At 44.7% G+C, this 11,733-nt stretch overlaps 1 protein-coding gene and 1 pseudogene across 2 annotated transcripts; both read right to left on the reverse strand.

The window, feature by feature from the left end:
- Positions 1-722: 722 nt before the first annotated feature.
- LOC310781724 (protein ILRUN-like) lies at positions 723-6,106 on the reverse strand. Its single transcript, XM_083642336.1, has 5 exons — positions 5,934-6,106; positions 4,320-4,474; positions 3,911-4,108; positions 2,531-2,841; positions 723-1,087 (listed from the first exon to the last, which is right to left on the reverse strand). The coding sequence occupies exons 1-5, from the start codon at positions 6,089-6,091 to the stop codon at positions 1,052-1,054; spliced, it is 858 nt and encodes a 285-aa protein (XP_083498462.1). The 5' UTR covers positions 6,092-6,106; the 3' UTR covers positions 723-1,051.
- Positions 6,107-10,216: 4,110 nt separating this feature from the next.
- LOC310780676 (mRNA turnover protein 4 homolog pseudogene) lies at positions 10,217-11,162 on the reverse strand (annotated as a pseudogene). Its single transcript has 2 exons — positions 10,683-11,162; positions 10,217-10,416 (listed from the first exon to the last, which is right to left on the reverse strand). The product of its transcript is annotated as an mRNA turnover protein 4 homolog pseudogene (transcript).
- Between the last annotated feature and the right edge of the window lie 571 nt (positions 11,163-11,733).

The following is an 11,733-nucleotide window of genomic DNA, read 5'->3' on the forward strand; positions in this document are numbered from 1 at the left end:
TATAACAGACTGACATGAAACAAACGGTGGCTAAATTCAATTTGGTTACAGGACAATGATACAGCAGCTCTTATCATGTGCAACCTTCATTGAGTCTTTGAGTTTTTATACCAAGTAAGTTTCAATTTCCCAATGTTTGATTCCCAGCCACTGAAGTAGCTAAAGGGGAAAAAATCCATTCACACTAATCTGGGCAAAACTTTCCAAAATTATAGCAGCCATATAGATGAATTCTGTTTTGTAGTGGGGATTTGAATCTTCAACTGAAAATGTTAACGAATGATTCTCTCTAGTGGAGGAATACGATACTGCACCTCAACTCGTATTGTACTACGATAGCATAGAAATTATTGCAGGAGTCATGTTGAGAAAAAGGTAATCATTTTAAATGAACATCCCTTAGAAATGGGCCATATTACACACAGCATTAGATATGTTTCTGGAGGATGTCTCTGCTCTCCATGTCTTAAAAAAGTGTCCATTAAAAAAAGTAAGATACAAAGTAAACAGTGAAGTCCTATATGGTTGGTTTCAGAAACACTCGTGTTGGTAAGATGGAGACGGACTGAATCAGTCCAGGAAACCGACCAATTTAAAGTCAGAGCAGAAACCGGAGAGAATCAGTTGGCAAAATAAATGGCTTTTCCTCCCAAGTCTCTCTTTCAGGTTGCACAATTCACCACCCGCACACGACATACACAAATTAATTCACACATGCACACTCTTGTCATCATTGTTTCATCTGCACTCTTGACAAGTTAAAAAAAAAAAAAAAAAAAAAAAAAAATCCGAAAAAAGTTATCTCTCAAAAAAGACTCATAGCACTCAGTTTTTAACTTAGCATTCACACATGCATACAGTGGATATGGGATGTTGGTTGAGCTGTACGTCAAGAGCGTTGGCCTCTGGCTGCTGAAGTGGAGACAGACTTTGCATAAAGTGTTTGTATGAATCTCCAGACTCTCCACCAGCTACCCGGCAAAGCCTCTTCTTTGTCGTTATCGGTGCGACGGCCTCCAGAGGTGCAGCGCTGCTTGACAATCCCCGTGTTTTAAGAGTGGCCGAATGGAAAGGGCCCGTGTATACCCTGCAGGGGAGGGACATTATTATACACACAGGTCATGCAGGAAAGGCAACATAGCAAACGGGGCCTGGAAATGTATTTTTCAAAATGGGGGCGGGGTCTCATCAGATGGTCTCATCTGATGAGACCCCGGCCCCCATCTTCTTCTAAGACTTCTTCGTGGACAGGCACGGCCAAATAGACCCTTTTCGCGGGGGGCCATTTTGTGTCGAGAAGGCAGGGTAAACACAGGTGCAAGCAAAACTGTAATGAGGGTTTCCAACTTCCAATCGTGGAAGTTGGAAAGACGTCTGACCAAGCTGGAAGCACCGCTACCGGGAACTGAACCTGGGTCTGTGCAGTAGTTTGCAAGAATGTCTGACCAAGCTGGAAGCACCGCTACCGGGAACTGAACCTGGGTCTGTGCAGTGGTTGTAAGAACGTCTGACCAAGCTGGAAGCACCGCTACCGGGAACTGAACCTGGGTCTGTGCAGTGGTTGTAAGAACGTCTGACCAAGCTGGAAGCACCGCTACCGGGAACTGAACCTGGGTCTGTGCAGTGGTTGTAAGAACGTCTGACCAAGCTGGAAGTACCGCTCCCGGGAACTGAACCTGGGTCTGTGCAGTGGTTGGCGAGTGCTTTTACCTCTACAATACCCAGATGCCCAATTCACGCAGTTTCCAATGTAAATAAATGGCACTTTCTAATTTCTTTAGATATGACATTTTTTTTAAAATAATAATACTGTAGTAATAATAATAATAAATGGAACTTATATTGCGCTTTGCAAGAACTCAAAGACGTTTTACACAATATACTAAATACACTGATGGGTTTGGGGGACTATAGTATACACTAAACATTACAGGGAGCGACGTCAGTGAGACAGACAGCGGACAAACAACAGAGACACACAAGGATGGCTGGGGGAGGGACTAGGGCCATGTTCAGACTAGGAGGCCAAATCTGATTTGTGAACTTAGAGAAGGCAGTGCCGATTAAGCAGGAGAATAGCAGAAGTCTTCCTTTATTCTTGTGATTTTTAATTTTTGGAAGGAATGAGAGGAATTCACCCCAACCCTGGTTCACTTTTTTTTTTTTTTTACCTTTATTTATACAGGGAGAGTCTCACTGAGAGCAATGCTCTCTTTTTCCGGAGTGCCCTGTTCACATTCACACACACACATTCATACCTGGAAGCTGACCAGTACAACCACAGTCTGATCTGCTGGCCACTGATCAGCTCCACTGGAGCAGTTGGGGTTAAGGGCCTTGCTCAAGGGCACCTCAGTGGTGGTAATGAGGGAGGGGCAAGCGTTGCCTTTTCACTTTCCCCACCCAGATTTATCCTGCCGGTCCCGGGGATTGAACCGACGACCTTCTGGTCACAAGCTCGCTTCTCTAACCATTGGGCCACCACTGCCCACTTGGGTGGTGTGACGTGGGGGAATCTGCTGGAACTTACCTGGTTATAAGTCACTACTGATAGATTGCTTTGTAGACTGTTTGCTGCTATATTCACTGAATTGTGTGACAGTCCGTTCTGATCTTGCTGAAGCGGGTTAGGGGCGCCCTGCCAATGTTCCTCAGCATCCTTGTGACCGCTGTCATCGCTGTCGCCGGGGTGTTTGCTCTTCTGCGGCGAGGCGAAGGGGTTGTAGTCTCCCTCCAGGCTGCGGTGGGGCTGCGTGTTGAACTCGGCCTGGAAAGAAGAAAGCTGCTGCGTGACGCCGAGCAGGCCGCCCACCTCCACGCTCAGGATCACCCAGATCACGTCTGAGGAGAGGCACAAAGAGACAGCACGTCGTCATGTAGAAAGCAACAAAAATGTGAGTTGCACTTTATGTCACTGGAGGAAAAGGTACAACCCTATGGGGTTTTTAAACAGATTACAGATACTCCTGGTTTGAAGCACCACCATTTTCATGCCAAAAACCCCCCCGAATGGAGTTGGCGTAAGCTAAGGTTCAGGAGCCAGGTCACACCCTCACTAATTCAATCAGCTGTAACTCATTAACTCAATCATCTGCGTTACATAAACATGCCATCCCCCTCTCTCTCCCGTTTCGTCTCATTCCACACGACCCTCCCCCCCCGATCCCATTCTCCTCGTTACAGGGTGCACGGTGGCCTAGTGGTTAGCATGGTCGCCTCCGGGCAGAGGGTCCCGAGTCCTTCCCGTGTGGCGTTTGCGTGTACTCCCCGTGCCCGCGTGGGCTTTCTCCGGGGGCACAGTAGGGCTGGTGCTGTTATCTGCGTTATCTGCCATTCTCAGAAAACCACAGGGTGATGATGAAGCCAGCGTCCTCGTCTGAGGCACTACCCCCACTCAAGAGTCTCAGCCCCCCGGGTTCTCAGATGCCGCACGTTAGCTCAACCATGACGTCGGTTAGCAGACATGCATTGAAAATAACATAAAAAAAAAAATACTAAACTAAAGGTCCTTACACATTGGGGAGCGTTTTTTTGTGCGATTACTTCGCACGTCAATAATATTTTCCGAACCTATATCAGTCAATGCAACCGTGCATACCAACGGCGAAGTTTTGCTGAGCATTATTGCGTTATTGTTTATTTTTTCGAACCACGGTCGATTTTTCAGAGATTCGCTTCCGACGTGTACACATCTGTGGCTGTGATTGACAGGTGGGTCAAAACTCGCATCGCAATTTCGTACCGTATATTCCCATCGCTCTTGATGTGTAAGGACCTTTAGTCTGAACATTTAGCAACCCTGATCTCTGTACTGTTGAACTCTAAGAAGTGTGCAAATGCTGATACTCAATTTTTGAATGAAGCTGGTGGTGTGAAAATGGCTTTGTGGTGTGAAGTTTGCTGTCCTCACCTCCAAAGAAGAGTCCAGTAGCTGTGGCCATCCTCCACTGGCCCTGGTACATCCCAGGAGACACGGGGCTCTGCATCTGCACACTAACATCAGCGATTTCCTGGGGGTCTAGAGAGCGCACCATCACCATGTTCACATGACCAAACTGATCCCCTCCAACGTACTTCAGACAAACCCCAGGAGGCCAGGACTCTGCACCTGCAAGACACACACATAGTTGTACTGAACGCAACATGATAACTCATGCCTTAGTACTCGTCCACCAGGAAGTGGATTTATCTTTAAGTCTCATTATCTCCGCCAGGGGAGCTCCTGGGAGGAGATCATGCGTTCAGTCGCATGTGACGTAAACATAGCCATTTTTTTTTTTAGAAATAGACACTGTGCCAGACAGTTCCAGCAGACCTACCTGTGTTCTGTACTCGCCATGTCTTTGTGAAAGGTGTATCAGGTGGAACCGACTCGCCCTCCCCAATCGTCACATCCTCCACAAAGGACATGCACGGCGCATTGATGTTGGGGCTCTCAAAGTCATAGTAGGCTCCAATGGCTGCTTGTAGATTCCTATGGCAGAAGGAGTAAGACATGGGCTAAGTGATGATGGGTTATGGTACAGACACAGGGAGGATTTGTGAAGACTCAAGGGGAATCCTTAACGATGGAGCAGCAGATGTGCACAGACATGAAGGCTACATAAGGGATTTATGGGATATTCACGCAACAGCAACTTCTGTGAACTAAATCTTTCATAGCATCGCATTCAACTAGCATTTACCTCTAAGACACCTCTAAAAGTGAAAATAAATAACACGACCACAGACTAATTTGAACCCATTAATCGTGGCCACCTACCGAGATGTCTGCAAAGCAAGTGCGTTTCAGAATGGCTGATCATTGAGACGTGCATCAACCCAATAAACCAGCAGATTTATTTTTAGACGGTTCCAGGGAAGCTATTACACGACATTGCGTGACAGCTCCTCACACTACTGCTTGTGTCATCCTGCGTGCATACAAGTCTGCTTTATGCACTTTGCTTCACATCGATGCTAGAGCTCTGTTAGCTCAAGTCATTTCAATTCGTGGTCGAGATTACTTTGTACAGGCACACAGTGGGGGTAAATATTCACCAGGCTTGCAACACTGTTGTACGAGCTTTGCGCTAACGTTACAGCTATAGCTAGATAACTGCAATCGGCGTCTTGTTGGGTTACGTAATATAGCTGCAGCTAGCAACGCTGCTGTGGCAGACACGCAACATTACAGGTCTTGGATGGCAGGTGAAATATAACATGCCAACGTTAAATAATGGACGTGTAAGTTAACTAAACGATTTGGGAGAAAACATGAATGACCTTTTGATCACATCAACTAACGCCAAGTAACGAACAAAAAATAGCACACGACCTCCAGGGTCAGTATTATCACAATGAAAACTAGCGTTAGCACAAATATTACCTGCCAAATCCAATTAAATTCACGTTCTCAGACCTCCCCCCTCCCCCTCCACACACTTGTATTTTTTCGCCCCTATGGTGAAAGTTTCGGTTTGATAGGCTAGCTTAGCTACATACTACGAATTAATTCATACGGATGTATCGTTAACGTTGTGTCAACCTAGAAAGTAGGTTAGGTGAACTCTAACGTTAAGTCAAAAATACAAATTTAGTGTAGGCTAAACAATTTAGCGTTAGCTTAAATGGTTAACGTTATCCACTGAATAACTGGCAGGCAATCAAAAGTCAGAGATGGCTGAGCTAACGTTAGCATTCAGCGTCTGCTAACGCTAACATTAGCTAGCTCTCTCAGTAATAACTACTCACTCTTGGCTAACGTTAAATAACGTAAACTTATAGCATTTACTGTATTAGCAGTCGTCTGAAAACTATCAAGTTTCCTATGATTTGATCAATTTCCTCAGAAGGTAACTGTTAACGGTACGTGCTTTGTGTCGTTAAGAACCTTTATACTCCGCTAACGTTAGCTAACACACACAGCAGGCCAAGCAAGTCCCCGAGCTCACCAATTGGTCATGTCCAGGAAGAAGGCGCATCCAGCTGGGTTCAGCTGAAAGCCGAGGAGTCTCTGAAACTCCGAGATAAGGATATCTTTATCTGTCGTGCCCATGCAGCTGAATTTCTGCATGAGCTCTGGATCCAGGTCCAGCTCCATGCCCTCCATCGCGGATTTCCCTGGACGAGACAGGGGGGTTCTCTCCTACTTTAGTCCGAGGCCTCGGTTTGTCATAACAAAACTCAATAACAACGCCAACTGCGCATGTCACATGATGACTGTTGGAGTACGTGGAGTACGCATATGGGGAGTACGTAACGTACGTGAGAAAAGGCTGACCCCTGTTCTTTTAAGAGGGGGGCGGGGCGGTCACATGGGCGGTCACACGTTTTTGTAGCCTGACTCCGCCAGACGGGGGCGGCATTGTTCCACAAATTCACAATCCCACCTTGGTTGTGAAACAAATGTGAACCAACTTACATCCATCTGGCAGCGTCAGGTTAATGATGTTGATCACTGAACACAGAATTACAGCCTCAACTCTATAGTCATGTTGCACTGCTTAATGTCAGTTCAGATACACTGAGATTGTTTCTAGTCTGTGGCTGTATGCCTTGGTATTAAATAAATGAAAAATGCGTGCCTTTTTCACATGGTCACATTAATCTGTAAAAAATATTTAACATTTTTCAAACAGTTCCCTCTTGCTGCCCTTTGGAGTTGCCAACATCCAAAAGTTGCCTGGAGTAACTTGAAATCTTTCAACTTGCTGGAACAAACTTGGTGCACCACAAACCTTAAGTCAGGGGTATTGAACCGTGTGCCATGGAGGGCCCAGAGAGAGTCTGCAGGTGGTCATTCCAAGCAAAGACTCAGAGAGGAGGAAGTGATGCGTCAAATCCTCTGCTGTGGTCTTTGGTGGGAACCAAAACAAACCCTGCAGACTGACTGACTCTCTGCACTCCATGGCTCAGACTGAATAGTCCTGCGTGCGTTGAGATTTGGGCTGGTAACTCTGAGGAGTTTGGCTTCTCTCTTTCAGGGGTCAAACTCACCCAAGAATATAATGAGATCGAGGGGAAACAGACAAAGATGGGGGAAAACAAAAAAATTGATGTTCTCAATGCAATTTATATCTGCTCTGTTGGTAGGATATCAGTGTGTAGGACATGGCATTTCTAGCATCAATATTGATCGACCCTGTTCTTTACTTTAAAAATATATAGAAATGCAACAATTTTGTTTGTGCTCCCATTTTTCACGAGTTGAAATAAAAGATCAAATATTTTTTTCTATGCACACAAAAGGCTTATTTGTATTTTGTTCACAAAACGTGTTTACATCGTTTAAATCTGTGTTAGCGAGCACTTCTCCTTTGCAAGATCATCCATCCACCTGACATGTGTGGCATGTCAAGATGCTAATTAAACAGCATTATTATTGCACAGGTGTGCCTTGGGATGGTCACAATAAAGGCCAGTCTAAAACGTGCAGCTTGATCACCAGATACTGACTGGTCTTATAAAATGCACATCTGTAGCCATATAGGCATACCAAAATGGCCATAGTTCATTGCCCAATAAATGTCTTTTTCCCCCCCAAGAGAAAACTGCACCTGCATCTTAATTATGTCACACCTGTCAGGTGGATGGGTTATCTTGGCAAAGGAGAAGCGCCCACTAACACCGACTTAAAGAAAATGTGTGAACATGAAACATGAAATGTTGTGAACAACATTTGAGACAAATAACCCTTTTGTGTGCATAGAAAGTCTCTGAGGTTTTATGTCAATTCATGAAAAATGGGAGCAAAAACAAAAGTGTTGTGTTTATATTTTTGTTCGGTAAATATTTATATTAAAAATGTATATCAATAGATCTTTGCATATCTTAATTGATCTCTATTTATATAACAATATAATAACAACATTAATAGAAACAAATATGAATTACATTTTCAGAATGGCTTCCCCCCCTAAAACGCATCAGTTATCTCGCATCAGCTTGATATTTCTTATTGTGATGGATATTCACCTTATGTTCCAACACAGGGGTCAGCCAGTTACTTCCTATTGTGTTGACACTTCCTGTGACAGTACAGTACTAGTGAGCAGGTAAAACAGACGGTGTTTTGAACAGGAAGTCATAACACAACTGGGTCAAGTGGGCGGGGCTACATAAGGTGAATAACTGCCTCTCAAAAGGATTGGTGTGAGCCCGAAACAGGTGGGTAAACTGGGAGCTTACCTTAGCACATAATATATGAAAGATTAAATAACTCGGTTAGCATTTGTTAGGTTCCACACCTGAGGGACAATTCCAATGTGACCAATATTTGCTCTGCACTATGTTGGCTTTGGAAACTGACATGATAAAGGTCTTCATCATGCATTCTGCTCTCTACATAGACAGACAGCAAACAGCTGGTGAAAAGGTGAGCTGCATGTCAACTGATCTGCTTCATCTCCTTCAGACCATATACACACTTCTAAATCCCCTCTATAGCCTAGCCCTCTATACAGTAGCCTAGCCCTAGTGTAACTGGCCACATGGAGGCAGGAGTCACAGATTAGATGAGTCTTAGGCCATGTTCAGACTAGGAGGCCAAATCTGATTTGTGAACTTTAGTGACCTATTAACGATTCTATCCAGATTGGTTTTAGGAGTCTGGACGCTCCAAGTCTGATTTGTGTCAGTTGTCCCAAACCACATATGGAGGTCCGGACACACCGATCCGACTTGAACACTTGCCCAAATCAGATTTGTGGCAGTGTGTGGACACACTCCCAAATCAGATTTGGGAAACCAATCAAGATAATGACGATTAATGACTTTAGCAGCAAATCTGATTTGCCTGTAATGTGAACATGGCCTTAGTAGTCTCAGAGCTGATCGACAACTTCTTTATGGAGAACACATGACAGCAGCAGGAGGTGGTGAGCCACGGGTCTATTCAGACCAAGAGCAAGTCCCTGTAAAAACACTGTTGTAGTCTGAAAGAGGCACTTGTTTGTTGGCCGTCTGTGTGTTTCTGCCACTCTCTAAATATCAATGCAACACTTCTTTTTGTTCCCCTTTCAAATAAACGATCCTAGACTTTCTCACACAAAACATTTGAACATTTATTTACAAGAAGAGAAAATAGAAGATAAATACAAGAATACAAGAATAGAATAGAAAAAGAAAATAGAAGCTGAAACTGATAGAGACACTGCATAAAATAAGCACACACTTCCACACACTTTCTTGAATTAAACATAGCTATTAAAAAAAACATAGCAAACATAGCTGTTGTGTGGTGGGCTGTGCAGACAACGAATGTAATAAAAAAAAATCGCCTTTAAAAGTTTTTTTGTACTCCCGAGCAAAACAAGGAAGCCATTGAGAATTGGCGAGAAGAAGAATGTGGAGGTTGCCATCAGTGAAGTAGTAAGTTGGAGTGTTCAACGTCCGTATATATATGATCTTTACGTGCAACACCCGACAATAGGTTGAGGCCACGTCTCGTCATAGACGCTGGTTTAGCTGGCTCAGCCTGGCTGGGGGCGTGGTCAGGGTGGGGTAAAAACCCCCGTTCTATCCATTCAGCAAAGTTAGAATTTAGCTGATAGCCCAGCCCAGGCAGACACGATCGGGGATTTAACCACCGCAGTAAACGCACATCTTTTTTTTGTTTTTTTGTTAATGAAAAGTAAGACAAGTTTATGTTACAAATCACACTTGAAACAATGTCATTTTCTGATCAATGGAGCAATTGCAGACCAATTTTGTTAATGGCTAAACAGCACTTAATTGTTAATCTTCAAATGACATTTAGATGTGTTTTCAGGGAAAAACCTAACCTTTTCTGGAGGCTGTGTCTTCATCTTAAATAAACTGCTAAACAATGACAGTCAAATGTTTATCACATCAATGAAAAGCTGTATTTTACATGAACTGATAGGATCATACTTGGTTCTTATTTGTGTTGAATGAATGGTAAGAATTCACATACAGTTAAAAATATTTCTGAATGGGACATCATACATACGTACAGGATCATTAAGTTTGTTCTCTCCACAAATTGGTGCTCACTGATCAACAATCCAGTCCAACTATAAAATTCTCAAGTGACGGACAGAATTCAAGTGAACGCTTTTGGGTGAAAAATGAACAAAGTGTAGAGAGAGACCGCAACACATTCCAGGGAGTGTAGCGGCAGTCAGGACATTTTGGTTTCAATGTCCCTGTGTTATTGAAGGCTGGCAAAAGAAAAGTTGACGTAAAAACATAGACACTCGCCTTTGCAACAGTTTCATTCTGCATCATCTTCCTCCTCCTCCTCCTCCCCAGCAAAGTTGTCAAAGTTGCTTGTTTGTGAATTCCACACATGCGCTTCATCTGCACTTTGAATTCCGCCATCGCGATACCAAAGAGTTTCAGAATAGGAGCCTGCTCAGGCGTTAGCGTGTCCCCCTCCTTGCACACGTCATGGTCTTTTAGTAACGTCACCACTGGTAAATGGTAAATGGCCTGCATTTATATAGCGCTTTTATCCAAAGCGCTTTACAATCAGTAGGTAGTCTACATTCACCCATTCATACACCGATGGCGGCAGGCTGCCACGCAGGGTGCCTACACACCATCGGGAGCAAGGAGGGTTAAGTGTCTTGCCCAAGGACACAACGACAGCAGCTGGGAGGGAGCGGGGATCGAACCGCCAACCCTTGCGTCATTGGCCGACCCGCTCTACCTCCTGAGCTAAAGCCGCCCCACTGCACTCCCTTCTTGAGTGCAGTGGGAAGTCCTAATTGCCTCAGCTGGGGCTCCATGGAGTGGGTCAACTGCTCCAGTGTGACATCCATCTGTGCCTTGTTGCCTGCCTGCGCATAATCCATCTCTTTGAAATGACTGAAGTACTCTTGTACCTCATCCTTTGTTTTATTTGTGAATAACACATCCACTTCTTCTTGCAGATACTTGCTGATCTTGTGCAAATTATCTTTGTATTCGTCTGTTTGTCGTTTGCCTAGGGCAACAATCATGACTTTGTTTTTGCCAAAGAAGAATCTGCTGTGTTTCCATGCTGTCCTGATGTCTTTCAGTTTGTTATTTCTCATGTTGGCCACAGAAAATATAAACACATTTGTGTAGATGTCCACACATTTCCGCAACTCCTCAATTAAGCCCTGCTTTGCCTCTAGACCCTTCTTGGCTATTTTCGTTAAAGACATTTTCTTGTCCCTCTTGGACTTCGGCATGGTTCTCTCTCATGTTGTCAGGAGCCAGTAAACGCACATCTGAGCAGACGTCTTGTGTTCTGCTCTAGAACCCCCAAACCTGTAGTTTAGAGCCGCCAGCAGCGTCTTTCGGTGAGTCAGCCCATGAGATATATGGCCGGTTTTACCCCACTCGCGCGCCAGCCGTTCAACATTTTGTGGGCGTTCCCAGACATGACTGAAAAAGGGGAACGCCAGGATTGGGGGGGAGTTTCTGTTTTCCCCCGTTGTGGGCGTGGTTTCTGGGGGGAGCAGGACGTCCTCTTCCTCCTCCATGGAGACATCAGCTGTGTCTTCTGACACACGGGGGGGCGGGGCTTCCTCCTCCTGACAGGTGTAAGCAGAGTGATGATTAGTGTGTGAGGTAGAGAGAGAGAACTGATGATGTGCCTGTATGCACCAATGTGTGTGTGTGTGTGTGTGTGCGTGTGTGTGTGCGTGTGTGTGTGTGTGTGTGAGTGAGTGAAAGACTGGGTGTGTGATTGTGAGTTTGTGTGTGCGCCGTGTGTGTGTGTGTGAGTTCTCTACCTGGCTTTGAGTACCTGTGTGTGTG

This window comes from Poromitra crassiceps (genome assembly GCF_964638095.1).
Source record: "Poromitra crassiceps genome assembly, chromosome: 8".
Lineage (NCBI taxonomy): Eukaryota > Metazoa > Chordata > Actinopteri > Beryciformes > Melamphaidae > Poromitra > Poromitra crassiceps.

Coding starts and splice junctions, on each gene's coding strand:
- LOC310781724 (XM_083642336.1), bottom strand. CDS start 6,091: ATGGAGGGCATGGAGCTGGACCTGGATCCAGAGCTCATGCAGAAATTC. Junction 4,475..5,933: donor TTCCTGGACATGACCAATTG/GTGAGCTCGGGG, acceptor CTTCTGCCATAG/GAATCTACAAGCAGCCATTG. Junction 4,109..4,319: donor ATGGCGAGTACAGAACACAG/GTAGGTCTGCTG, acceptor TGTGTCTTGCAG/GTGCAGAGTCCTGGCCTCCT.